Raw genomic sequence first — 15367 nt, 5'->3', positions numbered from 1 at the left:
CCAAGGCATAGGGAATGACTTTCATTCTCTTTCTATCTTCTGCCGTGGTCTGGCTTTGATTCTTACTCAATTTCACACCTTGTAACACAGGCAAGAACTCTTTCTTTGACTGTTCCATTTTGAACTACTTCATAATCTTGTCAAGGTATGTACTCATTAAAAAAACTTATCAAGCGTCTTGATCTATCTCTATAGATCTTGATGCTCAATATGTAAGCAGCTTCACCGAGGTCTTTCTTTGAAAAACTCCTTTCAAACACTCCTTTATGCTTTGCAGAATAATTCTACATTATTTCCGATCAACAATATGTCATTCACATATACTTATCAGAAATGCTGTAGTGCTCCACTCACTTTCTTGTAAATACAGGCTTCACCGCAAGTCTGTATAAAACTATATGCTTTGATCAACTTATCAAAGCGTATATTCCAACTCCGAGATGCTTACACCAGTCCATAGATGGATCGCTGGAGCTTGCATATTTTGTTAGCACCTTTAGGATTGACAAAACCTTCTGGTTGCATCATATACAACTCTTCTTTAATAAATCCATTTAAGGATTGCAGTTTTTGTTATCCATTTGCCAGATTTCATAAAATGCGGTAATTGCTAACATGATTCGGACAGACTTAAGCATAGATACGAGTGAGAAACTCTCATCGTAGTCAACATCTTGAACTTGTCGAAAATCTTTTGCGACAATTCTAGCTTTGTAGATAGTAACACTACTATCAGCGTCCGTCTTCCTCTTGAAGATCCATTTAATCTCAATGGCTCGCCGATCATTGGGCAAGTCAATCAAAGTCCATACTTTGTTCTCATACATGGATCTCATCTCAGATTTCATGGCCTCAAGCCATTTCGCGGAATCTGGGCTCATCATCGCTTCCTCATAGTTCGTAGGTTCGTCATGGTCAAGTAACATGACCTCCAGAACAGGATTACCGTACCACTCTGGTGCGGATCTCACTCTGGTTTACCTACGAGGTTCGGTAGTAACTTGATCTGAAGTTACATGATCATCATCATTAGCTTCCTCACTAATTGGTATAGTAGTCACAGGAACAGATTTCTGTGATGAACTACTTTCCAATAAGGGAGCAGGTACACTTACCTCATCAAGTTCTACTTTCCTCCCACTTACTTCTTTCGAGAGAAACTCCTTCTCTAGAAAGGATCCATTCTTAGCAACGGATGTCTTGCCTTCGGATCTGTGATAGAAGGTGTACCCAACTGTCTCCTTTGGGTATCCTATGAAGACAGATTTCTCCGATTTGGGTTTGAGCTTATCAGGATGAAACTTTTTCTTATAAGCATCGCAACCCCAAACTTTAAGAAACAACAACTTTGGTTTCTTGCCAAACCACAGTTCATAAGGTGTCATCTCAACGGATTTAGATGGTGCCCTTTTTAACGTGAATGCAGCTGTCTCTAATGCATAACCCCAAAACGATAGTGGTAGATTGGTAAGAAACATCATAGATCGCATCATATCTAATAAAGTACGGTTATGACGTCCGGACACACCATTACGCCGTGGTGTTCCAGGTGGCGTGAGTTGCGAAACTATTCCGCATTGTTTCAAATGAAGACCAAACTCGTAACTCAAATATTATCCTCCACGATCAAATCGTAGAAACTTTATTTTCTTGTTACAATGATTTTCTACTTCACTCTGAAATTATATGAACTTTTCAAATGTTTCAGACTTTATGTTTCATCAAGTAGATATACCCATATCTGCTCAAATCATCTGTGAAGGTCAGAAAATAACGATACTTGCCGCGAGCCTTAACATTCATCGGACCGCATACATCAGTATGTATTATTTCCAATAAGTCAGTTGCTCGCTTCATTGTTCCGGAGAACGGAGTCTTAGTCATCTTGCCCATGAGGCATGGTTCGCAAGCATCAAGTGATTCCAAAAGTCCATCAGCATGGAGTTTCTTCATGCGCTTTGCACAAATATGACCTAAACGGCAGTGCCACAAATAAGTTGCACTATCATTATTAACTTTGCATCTTTTGGCTTCAATATTATGAATATGTGTATCACTACGATCGAGATCCAACAAACTATTTTCATTGGGTGTGTAACCATATAAGGTTTTATTCATGTAAACAGAACAACAATTATTCTCTAACTTAAATGAATAACTGTATTGCAATAAACATGATCAAATCATATTCATGCTCAACGCAAACACCAAATAACACTTATTTAGGTTCAACACTAATCCCGAAAGTATAGGGAGTGTGCGATGATGATCATATCAATCTTGGAAGTACTTCCAACACACATCGTCACTTCACCCTTAACTAGTTTCTGTTCATTCTGCAACTCCCGTTTCGAGTTACTACTCTTAGCAACTGAACCAGTATCAAATACCGAAGGGTTGCTACGAACACTAGTAAAATACATATCAATAATTTGTATATCAAATATACCTTTGTTCACTTTGCCATCCTTCTTATCTGCCAAATACTTGGGGTAGTTCCGCTTCCAGTGACCAGTTCCTTTGCAGCATAAGCACTTAGTCTCAGGCTTAGGTCCAGACTTGGGCTTCTTCACTTGTGCAGCAACTTGCTTGCCGTTCTTCTTGAAGTTCCCCTTCTTCCCTTTGCCCCTTTTCTTGAAACTAGTGGTCTTGTCAACCATCAACACTTGATGTTTTTCTTGATTTCTACCTTCGCCGATTTTAGCATTGCGAAGAGCTTGGGAATTGTTTTCGTCATCCCTTGCATACTATAGTTCATCACGAAGTTCTACTAACTTGGTGATGGTGACTAGAGAATTCTGTCAATCACTATTTTATCTGGAAGATTAACTCCCATGATTCAAGCGATTGTAGTACCCAGACAATCTGAGCACATGCTCACTGCTTGAGCTATTCTCCTCCATCTTTTAGCTATAGAACTTGTTGAAGACCTCATATCTCTCAACTCGGGTATTTGCTTGAAATATTAACTTCAACTCCTGGAACATCTCATATGGTCCATGATGTTCAAAACATCTTTGAAGTCCCGATTCTAAGTCGTTAAGCATGGTGCACTAAACTATCAAGTAGTCATCATACTGAGCTAGCCAAACGTTCATAACGTCTGCATCTGCTCCTGCAATAGGTCTGTCACCTAGCGGTGCATCAAGGACATAATACTTCTGTGCAACAATGAGGATAAACCTCAGATCATGGATCCAATCCGCATCATTGCTACTAACATCTTTCAACATAGTTTTCTCTAGGAACATATCAAAAATAAAACAGGGGAGCTAAACACGAGCTATTCATCTACAACATAGATATGCTAATACTACCAAGACTAAGTTCATGATAAATTAAAGTTCAATTAATCATATTACTTAAAGAACTCCCACTTAGATAGACATCCCTCTAATCCTCTAAGTGATCACGTGATCCATTTCAACTAAAACATGTCCGATCATCACGTGAGATGGAGTAGTTTCAACGGTGAACATCACTATGTTGATCATATCTACTATATGATTCACGCTCGACCTATCGGTCTCCGTGTTCCGAGGCCATATCTGTTATATGCTAGGCTCGTCAAGCTTAACCTGAGTATTCCGCGTGTGCAACTGTTTTGCACCCATTGTATTTGAACGTAGAGCCTATCACACCCGATCATCACGTGGTGTCTCAGCACGAAGAACTTTCGCAACGGTGCATACTCAGGGAGAACACTTATACTTTGATAATTTAGTGAGGGATCATCTTATAATGCTACCGTCAATCAAAGCAAGATAAGATGCATAAAAGATAAACATCACATGCAATCAATATAAGTGATATGATATGGCCATCATCATCTTGTGCTTGTGATCTCCATCTCCGAAGCACCGTCATGATCACCGTCGTCACCAGCGCGACACCTTGATCTCCATAGTAGCATCGCTGTCATCTCGCCAATCTTATGCTTCTACGACTATCGCTGCCGCTTAGTGATAAAGTAAAGCATTACAGGGCGATTGCATTGCATACATAAAGCGACAACCATATGGCTCCTGCCAGTTGCCGATAACTTGGTTACAAAACATGATCATCTCATACAATAAATTTAGCATCATGCCTCGACCATATCACATCACAACATGCCCTGCAAAAACAAGTTAGATGTCCTTTACTTTGTTGTTGCAAGTTTTACGTGGCTGTTACGGGCTTAGCAAGAACCGTTCTTACCTACGCATCAAAACCACAACGATAGTTTCTCAAGTTGGTGCTGTTTTAACCTTCGCAAGGACCGGCCGTAGCCACACTCGGTTCAACTAAAGTTGGAAAAACTGACACCCGCCAGCCACCTATGTGCAAAGCACGTCGGTAGAACCAGTCTCGCATAAGCGTACGTGTAATGTCGGTCCGAGCTGCTTCATCCAACAATACCGCCGAACCAAAGTATGACATGATGGTAAGCAGTATGATTTATATCGCCCACAACTCACTTGTGTTCTACTCGTGCATATGACATCTACGCATAAAACCTGGCTCTGATACCATTGTTGGGGAACGTAGTAATTTCAAAAAAATTTCTACGCACACGCAAGATCATGCTGATGCATAGCAACGAGAGGGGAGAGTGTTGTCCACGTACCCTCATAGACCGAAAGCAGAAGCGTTAGCACAACGCGGTTGATGTAGTCGTACATCTTCACGATCCGATCGATCAAGTACCGAACGCACGGCACCTCCGAGTTCAGCACACGTTCAGCCCGATGACGTCCCTCGAACTCCGATCCAGCCGAGTGTTGAGGGAGAGTTTCGTCAGCACGACGGCGTGGTGACGATGATGATGTTCTACCGACGCAGGGCTTCGCCTAAGCACCGCTACAGTATTATCGAGGTGGACTATGGTGGAGGGGGGCACCGCACACGGCTAAAAGATCAAATCAATTGTTGTGTCTTTGGGATGCCCCTCTGTCCCCGTATATAAAGGAATAAGGGGGAGGTGCGGCCGGCCAGGAGGAGGCGCGCCAGGAGGAGTCCTACTCCCACCGGGAGTAGGATTCCCCCCCCCCCCTCCAAGTAGTAGGAGTAGGAGTCAAGGAAAGGGGAGAGAGAAGAGAATGAAGGAGGGGCGCAGCCCCTCCCCCTAGTCCAATTCGAACTAGGCCTTGGGGGGGGCGCCCAGCCTCTCCTCTCTCTTTCCCCTAAAGCCCAATAAGGCCCATATACTCCCCGGCGAATTTCCGTAACTCTCCTGTACTCCGAAAAATACCCGAATCACTCGGAACCTTTCCGATGTCCGAATATAGTCGTCCAATATATCGATCTTTACGTCTCGACCATTTCGAGACTCCTCGTCATGTCCCCGATCTCATCCGGGACTCCAAACTACCTTCGATACATCAAAACACATAAACTCATAGTATAACCATCATCGAACTTTAAGCGTGCGGACCCTACGGGTTCGAGAACTATGTAGACATGACCGATACACGTCTCCGGTCAATAACCAATAGTGGAACCTGGATGCTCATATTGGCTCCCACATATTCTACGAAGATCTTTATCGGTCAGACCGCATAACAACATACGTTGTTTCCTTTGTCATCGGTATGTTGCTTGCCCGAGATTCGATCGTCGGTATCTCAATACCTAGTTCAATCTCGTTACCGACAAGTCTCTTTACTCGTTCCGTAATACATCATCCCGCAACTAACTCATTAGTTACAATGCTTGCAAGGCTTAAGTGATGTGCATTACTGAGTGGGCCCAGAGATACCTCTCCGACAATCGGAGTGACAAATCCTAATCTCGAAATACGCCAACCCAACAAGTACCTTCGGAGACACCTGTAGAGCACTTTTATAATCACCTAGTTACGTTGTGACGTTTGGTAGCACACAAAGTGTTCCTCTGGTAAACGGGAGTTGCATAATCTCATAGTCATAGGAACATGTATAAGTCATGAAGAAAGCAATAGCAGAATACTAAACGATCGTGTGCTAAGCTAACGGAATGGGTCAAGTCAATCACATCATTCTCTTAATGATGTGATCCCGTTAATCAAATGACAACTCATGTCTATGGCTAGGAAACATAACCATCTTTGATCAACGAGCTAGTCAAGTAGAGGCATACTAGTGACACTATGTTTGTCTATGTATTCACACATGTATTATGTTTCCGGTTAATACAATTATAGCATGAATAATAAACATTTATCATGATATAAGGAAATAAATAATAACTTTATTATTGCCTCTACGGCATATTTCCTTCACCACGAACTCACGATCCAATAGAGCTTCGAGGGAGAGTTCTGTCAGCACGATGGCGTGATGACAGTGTTGATGAAGCCACCGACGCAGGGCTTCGCCTAAGCACTGCAACAATATGACCGAGGTGGATTATGGTGGAGGAGGGCACCGCACACGGCTAAGAGATCAATGATCAACTTGTGTGTCTATGGGGTGCCCCCCTCCCTCGTATATAAAGGAGTGGAGGAGGCGAGGGGCCGGCCCTCTCTATGGCGCGCCCTAGGGGAGTCCTACTCCCACCGGGAGTAGGATTCCCCCCTTCCCTAGTTGGAGTAGGAGAGGAAGGGAAGGAGGAGTAGGAGAGAAGGAAAGCCCCCCCCCCCCCCGGCCAAACCTATTCCAATTCGGCCTCCTGCCCAAGGGGGGCACACCAGCCCCTTGTGGGCTAGTGTGCTTCCTTCTTATGGCCCATAACTTCTCCCGGGGGGTTCCGGTAACCTCCTGGTACTATGGAAAAATGCCTGAACCACTCGGAACCTTTCCAATGTCCGAATATAGCCTTCCAATTATCAATCTTTACGTCTCGACCATTTCGAGATTCCTCGTCATGTCCGTGATCTCATCCGGGACTCCGAACAACCTTCGGTACATCAAATCACATAAACTCATAATACCTATCGTCACCAAACGTTAAGCGTGCAGACCCTACGGGTTCGAGAACTATGTAGACATGACCGAGACACGTCTCCGGTCAATAACCAATAGCGGAACCTGGATGCTCATATTGGCTCCTACATATTCTACGAAGATCTTTATTGGCTCCCTTTGTCATCGGTATGTTACTTGCCCGAGATTCGATCGTCGGTATCTCAGTACCTAGTTCAATCTCATTACCGGCAAGTCTCTTTACTCATTCCGTAATGCATCATCCCGCAACTAACTCATTAGTTACATTGCTTGCAAGGCTTATAGTGATGTGCATTACCGAGAGGGCCCAGAGATACCTCTCTGATACTCGCAGTGACAAATCCTAATCTCGATCTATGCCAACCCAACAAACACCTTCGGAGACACCTGTAGAGCATCTTTATAATCACCCAGTTACGTTGTGACGTTTGATAGCACACAAGGTGTTCCTCCGGGGAGTTGCATAATGTCATAGTCATAGGAACATATATAAGTCATGAAGAAAGCAATAGCAACATACTAAACGATCAAGTGCTAAGCTAACGGAATGGGTCAAGTCAATCACATCATTCTCTAATGACGTGATCCCGTTAATCAAATGACAACTCATGTCTATGGCTAGGAAACTTAACCATCTTTGATTCAACGAGCTAGGCAAGTAGAGGCATACTAGTGACACTCTGTTTGTCTATGTATTCACACATGTACTAAGTTTCTGGTTAATATAATTCTAACATGAATAATAAACATTTATCATGATATAAGGAAATATAAATAACAACTTTATTATTGCCTCTAGGGCATATTTCCTTCACTTCTACCCATCGCCTTTGAGTGGCCTCGGCCGTAGCGACGCCGCCGCAACTTTAAGGATGCCGGTTGTCGGGGAAGCCGCCTAGACCGCCTCGCTGACCGGCAGGGGCGCATCAGAGGCGTCACCTGTACCGCCCATCGCCATCGGACCTGTCAGGGACACCGCATGGCCGTCCGTTGGCGTCGGGCCGTCAGACCATTATGGACACTACCTAGACTGCCTATCCGTCCCTCTCCGTCGGGCCTAGGTCGTCAGCGCCGCCATCAGGGGACACATCGCCGTCAAACACACAGCCACCGGGCCAGAGGTCTTTCATCTCTGCTTTCTTCATTTCTTCCGGAGAAGATAGATTCACGTTCACTGAACAGAAAAGCAGCCTGTATGCATTAAAAATTGAACCCAAATCATGCTTCGTAAAACTAAACCAAAAGCATCCTTGTTTGCACGCATTCAACAGTTATTAAGCTTCATTACCAACGTGCGCTATGAAACAACTAAGTTACACAGTGATATGAAACTTTTGGTAGCACCTAGGTAGTGGATACGGTGTGCTGATTTCAATGGATTGTGCTTAGATTTTTGGATTTCTCTTTTAGCGGCCTGAGGACAAGGTATGTGCTCCCTCCCCTGGTCACTTGATATACCATTAACTACGTTGGATTAGTACAATTTTCAACCCATTTGAAGGAAGAGATGGACCTGCCGCTGGTGGTGCTTGCACAAACCATTTTTTATGCTACTTTTCTAAAGAAAATTCAGGTATATCTTCAAGCTGGATTAAGATTACACGTGCGTGGCACGTGCACATTTACTATTTAATGGAAAATGCACGATGAAACATTTCCTTAATGTAAAAAAGAAAGATAACATTAGAAAGAATATTAAAAAATGACGCAAAAGAACTAGAAAGGAAAAACAGAAAAGACGAATAATTTTTTTTAGACATGAAAATATAAATAAATATATAACAAAACAAAAAAGCAACAAAAGAAAGCGAAAGAAAAACCAAAGCAGCGAACAGGCAGCACGCTCTGCCGCGAACTGGACGGCCCACCAGCGTGCGCTTCAGCGAAGCTGCAGCAGTTTGACGCACATGGGCATCAAATAGGGTTCGCCGAAACCTAGAGTGCTCTCGCGTCAGGCTCCACAGTAAATGGGCTGGGCCAGGCACGCAGGATGCCACGGCCTCTTTTTTGTTTGTTTTCACGTTTTTGGTTTTCATTTTTTACTTTTGTTTATACTTTCAAATATTCTTAATAAACAACGTTTTTCACATAATATTTTAAAAGAATGTTAACCAAGCATTGAAAAAAGTTAAATGTGTATAAAGGAAATGTTTCCCATGTATAGGAAAAATGTATACAATATGTGTGTAAAAAGTTGATCATGTATTGAAAACATGTTAATCAAGCATATAAGAAACTTGTTAAACACATATTTTAAAAATAATGTATAGAAAAATGTTGAACATGTGCTAAAAAAAGTCAAACATTTTTTGAAAAATATTAATAAAGCATATTTTTTTAAATGTTTATAAAGAGAATATTTCTCATGTATACAAAGAATATACAATGTGTGTAAAAAAGTTGATCATGTATTTATAAAATATTAATTAAGAATTTGAAAAAAATAGTAAGCGGGTATTGGAAACATGTTAATCAAGAAATTGAAATATGTTAAATGTATATAGGAAAATGGTCTCCATTTATTAAATAAATATTAACCTTATATTCGGAAAAAATTAATCAAGCATTTGAAAATGTTAAAATGTGTACTAATTTTTGTCCATGTATTAAAAAATATTAATCTTGTATTTTAAAATGTTAATCAACCATTAATAAATGTTAAGAAATTTGTATATAATTTTTTGACCATTTATTATAAAAATATTAAAATTGTACTTAAATATACTAAACATGTATTAGAAAACTATTCTTGACACATACAAATTTTAGAAGGAAAGCCAAAGGAAAGAAAGAAAAATGAAAAACAATGAAAAGCGAAAAAGAAACCAAAGATAAGATAAAAACCAAAAAAGCAAAGAAACAAATGCAAAAAGAATGAAAAGCAGTGGAAGCCGATAAAGAAATAAGGAAAAACAAAAGATCCGTTAAAAACTAGGAAAGAAACAAAACACCAAAAATGAAAGTAAATGAGAAAGAAAAAGCACGACGAAAAACATGAAAGAACAAAGAGAAACCAAAGAATAAAAAAACCAATGAAAAAAAAGAAAACAAAAAACCTGAAGAAGAAATAAGAAAACCAAACAAAAAACAAAAGAAAACAGAAAAAACTGAAATGGACACATTAGCAAATGACCGACTAGCAAACGAAACGAGTGCACGCTATTGAGCCAAACCATAGGCGCGTTGTGCAGGAAAAACAATTGCGAGACGAATGATGGTCTCGCTATAAAGGAGGCATAGTACTCGCGCTACTACTGTTGATTTCGCTATAAAGGAAACATGGACTGGCCTAAGCTTCCGTGGCATGGAGCTTTTCAACCTCTTGTTGCTAGCCAGGCAAGGAGAATATTGCAAGATCAAGAATCACTGACTTCACGGATACTAAAGGCGGTTTACTGTTTGGCTCCCGAATTTCTTGATGCGAAAGTGGGCACACAGCCACCGCAGATGGCGTGCCATATATGAAGGAAATGAATTTCTTAAAATTGGGTTGATCCGGAGCATACAAGATGGGGAAGATACTAATGCATGGGCGGACTGTTGGTTGCCGCGTGATTTTGTGCTTTGGCCTATTTGTGCAACGGCAACAAGCCCACCGGAGAAGGTATCCGATTTCATAAGAGCAACGACAAAATAATGGGATGTTCAGAAGCTAAACACGTATATGTTGCCTATGGATACAGAGGTGGTTCGACAGATTCCGTTAAGTCACTCAAACTCGAAGGATTTCTGGGCATGGCATTATGATCGCCACGGGATCTTTACTGTTCGATCTTGTTACAAGCTCTTGGTTGACATGAAGCTAGAGAGAGAGGCTTGGCTCCGTGGCGACAGTGGGAACTCAAATACAGAAAAGGATAAGAAGGGTTGAAAGAAGTGTGGCACACAAGAGTCCCACCAAAGCTTCGCATGTTCGCATGGAGGCTAGCCAGAGCGCCATTGCCTATTGGGGAGGTGCAAGGATAGAGGCAAATGACCACTACACCGGTATGTTCTCTGTGTAATGCGGCGAACGACACATGGAGACACTCCCTGCTTGAGTGTAATATGGCAAAAAGCGTGTGGGCATTGCGAGATGATGATTCTTCTCTCCCAATATATGGGGATGAAACACCGGATGCAAAGCTATGGTTATTCGGGATGAGCGAGAACTTGTCGAATGAGAAATTTGTAGAGGTACTGGTCACATTTTGGGCAATATGGTATGCAAGGCGCAGAGCTATTCATGAGCACGGATTTTAGAGCATGTCGACGCATCTATTCATTAGCAGATATCTGGAGGATATTAAGGGGCTAGATAAGTCGAGACATGCGATAATCAGGACAATGCCTCGCTGGATTTCGCCACCAACATGACACTACAAGATTAATGCTGATGGAGTCGTGGCAAAGATGCAATGCAGAGGGGCTATAGGGGCAGTGCGTCGTGATGAACAAGGGCGCTTCCAGGGGGCTGGGCAGTTGTATTTGAGGGCATCACAGATGCAGAAACCTTTGAGGCACTAGCTTATCGAGAAGCACTAGCGTTAAGCGAGGACATGTGCCGAAAGAATACAAGTGGCTACTGACTATCTAAGAGTTGTACGGGAAATTGAAGTGCCAAAGAACCTCGGTGGACATTGCATGGTGTTTCAAGAGATCAAAGAGCGAAGCAAATTATTTAGAGCTTGTTGTTTTAGTCATGAACAACGCGAAGTGTAATGGAGAGCCTCATAGACTAGCTCGTATGGCTACGTCTCTCGATGTAGGTCAGCATGTGTGGTTTGATGCACCACCTGCTCATTTATGTTTTCATGTAAACATTGAACTTATACAATAAAGTGCGTTGTGACTCTAAAAGAAATGTACTCGCGCCGCTTAGCGCGCCAAATAGAAGCTCTCGTAAACAACACCATCAACGAGTTAACAACTTTATCTAGCAAAAGAGTGAGTTGCAAGGCTGAAACGAGTCAGGCCTTTTGTATGACCAGGCAGTGCACTCACCACCACACCGTTGACTTTCTGACTGGGTCCAACCCACAGGGTGACGAGCTTCGTCGTCACCAATGAAAGCTACAAATGGCAAATAAACCCTTTGTATAATCCATTTTTTGTTCTTGTGCTTTCGTGTATAAATACATGCCTTGCTCAAATGGACAAAGTAATCAAACCGTACGGTATAAACGAATGCGCTCTTTTCTGTTGTGATGATCAACTATTCAGTGTATCTTTAAGTTAATGTTCCCTAGATCCGACTCTGTTCAGTGTATCTTTAATTCAACTATTCAGTGCACCACTTTCTTTTGGTAGAGAATCCCATATTCCCTGGGATCTGACTCTGGGTCAGGAAACCGCTGCGCGGTATCTAGTGCCTATCAACTCCGACCGGACCCGGTAAACATAACCGAGATCGGCCCTATGTTTTTTTCTTCTAGTCTGCCATACAACTTATTGAATTTCTAGCCGATCCTAAAAAATTATAGAGAAGTAAAATTAAGTTTTACTATAAAGCAGACCTAACCGAACTTGTAAGATTGTTACATGAAAACTTTTACTCCCCCACACCGTGAAATCCTAAATTTTCACCTCCCTCCACCTGTGGAGTAAAAGTTGTGACCTCTCCTTACGACTGCATCGTCCCCACTCCGCGACCACCCTTAACCTCAGCCACAACCCCTCCCCCGATGACCTCAGCGCCGTGCCCAACATCACCAAGGTGAGCGCAAGCATCCCAGTCTGCACGGCTGAAACACAACAACATATCCAGTGCCCTCGTCGTTGCAGATGGACAAGGCCTCGATCATCAAGGACGCGATAGAGTACATCCAACATTTACAGGCAGGGGAGCGGCATATGGAGGTCGAGGTTTCCGTGCTCGAGTCCGCCGCCGGTGCTAAGGATAACTATGGCGACGGCCTATCCGTGGAGCAGGTCTCCTCAGCACAGAGGAAGAAGGTGAAGCGCGCCGTATCTATTACGTCCATGAACGATGCCTTGCTCGCCGCGGCAGTAGTAGTGACGTCGCTGCCCGTGGAGGTCCTGGAGCTTCGCGTGCCAGAGGTGAGCGAGAAGCTGCTGGTGGTGAGCATGACGTGCAGCAAGAAGCGTGGCGCCATGACCAAGGTATGCAGCGCGCTCGAGGAGCTCTGTCCCATGGTAATCATCGCCAATATCACCTCCATCTCCGACTGCAGCATGCACACCCTCTTCGTCAAGGTACCTCGTCGTCGCCCTCCACAATTCATCAGCAATAGCTCTTCCGCTCGATGCCATCCGATGGTTCTGTTTCTACTTGGTTTACGCGCTCTCCGATGTTGCTGGCGACGACACACGTGACCTCCACAGGCATGTTCGACGTGCTCTCTGGTGTTGCTGGCATGGTCACCATGGTCGCCGCAAGCCGCGGAGGCGCATAGTAAGTGTTCGATGAAATGTATGAGCCAAATACAATTTTACTCCACTAAGTATAGGGGATCGGCTAGCTAGAAACGACCAAAACTTAGAGGAGTAAAAGTTTACTCCACTAACTTTACTCAGCCGTTTACTTCTCTATATTTTAGGGGATTAGCTAGAGATGCTCTTACAACTAGAGTGTTCTTCTTTTCTCTATCATGTGTCAATTCTCACAGAGGGGAATATCATATGGAAACCAACAGTGAAAAACGGTGAAAACCCCGTGAAAATGAAGTTTTTAAGTTTCAAAAAAACATGGGATGTTAAAAGGGTGATATTCTATAGCTATGCAAAATTTCAAGTTCAAACGCATTGCAGGATGTGAGCTATGAAAAAAAACCCAGTATTGGATAGTGCCAAATAGTAATGTCACTATTCATAACTGAATTTATGTCTTTTCATGGCTCGCATTCCGTAATGTGTTTTAACTTTAAATTCCAGACAACAGCAAAAACAGCACAAAATTCTGAAACTAAAGCCATGTAGGAGTAGCATTCAGGCTGCGACTTACAATCAAGCAAACTCCACTTGTGAGCACACAAGCTAGATTGGATTCCAGTCAACCAACCAACTCAACTACCAGCTGCCTGCTTACAAAGTGACAAATGTATATAATATCAACATCCAACATCTACTACTTTTCTGAGAATCATGTCGTCAACTCATCTGCCTTTGCCTTTTCAGAGCTACTAATACGTTTCTTCACCAAATTAGATACTGTCAATGCCAAGCATTAGGATTCACCTGGACCCTTTCTGTGGTAGCCTCGGAGCGATCTGCAGTTTGGCGGTAATCAAAAGCTTCAAGGACAACTGATATTCAGTGGCATGCGTCTTTCAGAGACAACCTTGGACTATTATTTGCCCCTAATCAGCTAGGATATACGAATGAGCAGATTTTGGTCCAAGGTTGATATTCAGTGGCATGCGTCTTTCAAAGTCAAAATTAGCACTTAATTCAACTCTGAATCTCCATAGCTGGCGAAGATCTCAAGGCTAATTTTGTGCATGCATATCTCTAGCAGTGATCTTTCTGCGACCATTGGACCAGCTTTTGCATGGATATTCATATTAACTAGAAGAATTGGGCGTGCTTTACTGCGCCGTTGATATTGTTCAGTATCTTAAAAAAATGGCCACTCTGTTTCAAAATACAAGGTGTATTAAATTTTTGAAAAGTCAAACATTTTTAAGTTTGACCAAATTTATAGATAAATATTTCAAAATCCTAATATCAAACCGATATAGTTAGATTCATCATAAAATGAATTTCCACATTTTTTAAATTTTGTGGATGTCATTATTTTTTTAAATTTTTTTGACTCTAAGGTGGTGGGAGGGTGCGTGAGATTGATATGTTTCTATAGGCCGGTTGTTGCTGATGGATTTGAAAAATCATTGGCCCGATCAAAATAGTAAACCAAATCTAAAATTGAATGCCTCAATCGAATAAAGAGCTTCAAAATTAGGGAATATAATGAATTAAAATAATTGAATGGGAGAGCTCCTTGAGAAATTGTTGTCCCGGTCAAAATCGAGTGACCAAATTCTAAATTGTAGACATCAATTAATTGTGATGCCTTAAAAATTAGGAAGCATAGTGTATAGTACTAAAAAAGAAATGAATGGGAGAGCTTTGAGAAATTGTTGACCCGGTCAAAGTCGAGTGGCCCATTTAAATTGTAGACATTAATTAATTGTGATGCCTTAAAAATTAAGAAGCATAGTGTATAGTATTATAAAATAAATGAAACGGGGAGCTTTGAGAAATTGTTGAACCGGTTAAAATCGGTTGGCAAATTTCAATTGAAGACCTCAATTGATTGTGACACCTAAAAAAAATTAGGGAGCTTAGTATTGTTCACTGAGTTGAACTAATTCTAAATTGAAAACATTAATTAATTATGAGGCCTTAAAAATTAAGGAAGTATAGTATTAAAAAATTGAATGGGAAAGCTTTGAGAAATTGTTGACTCGGTCAAAATCAGGTGGCCTAATCCTAATTGGAGATCTCAATTGAATGTGGGCTCT

General features: G+C 42.0%; 1 protein-coding gene across 1 annotated transcript; it reads left to right on the top strand.

Annotated features, from left to right (window-relative positions):
• The first annotated feature begins 12546 nt into the window (after nt 1-12546).
• LOC123141420 (transcription factor BHLH6-like) lies at nt 12547-14420 on the top strand. Its single transcript, XM_044560576.1, has one exon. It carries the CDS (start codon nt 12669-12671, stop codon nt 13218-13220), a length of 552 nt encoding a protein of 183 aa, XP_044416511.1. The 5' UTR covers nt 12547-12668; the 3' UTR covers nt 13221-14420.
• Nucleotides 14421-15367: the final 947 nt, after the last annotated feature.

Source organism: Triticum aestivum, chromosome 6D (assembly GCF_018294505.1).
Source record: "Triticum aestivum cultivar Chinese Spring chromosome 6D, IWGSC CS RefSeq v2.1, whole genome shotgun sequence".
In the NCBI taxonomy this organism is placed as follows: Eukaryota; Viridiplantae; Streptophyta; class Magnoliopsida; order Poales; family Poaceae; genus Triticum; species Triticum aestivum.
This window is presented reverse-complemented; position numbering and strand designations above follow the sequence as displayed.

Coding starts and splice junctions, on each gene's coding strand:
- LOC123141420 (XM_044560576.1), top strand. CDS start 12,669: ATGGACAAGGCCTCGATCATCAAGGACGCGATAGAGTACATCCAACAT.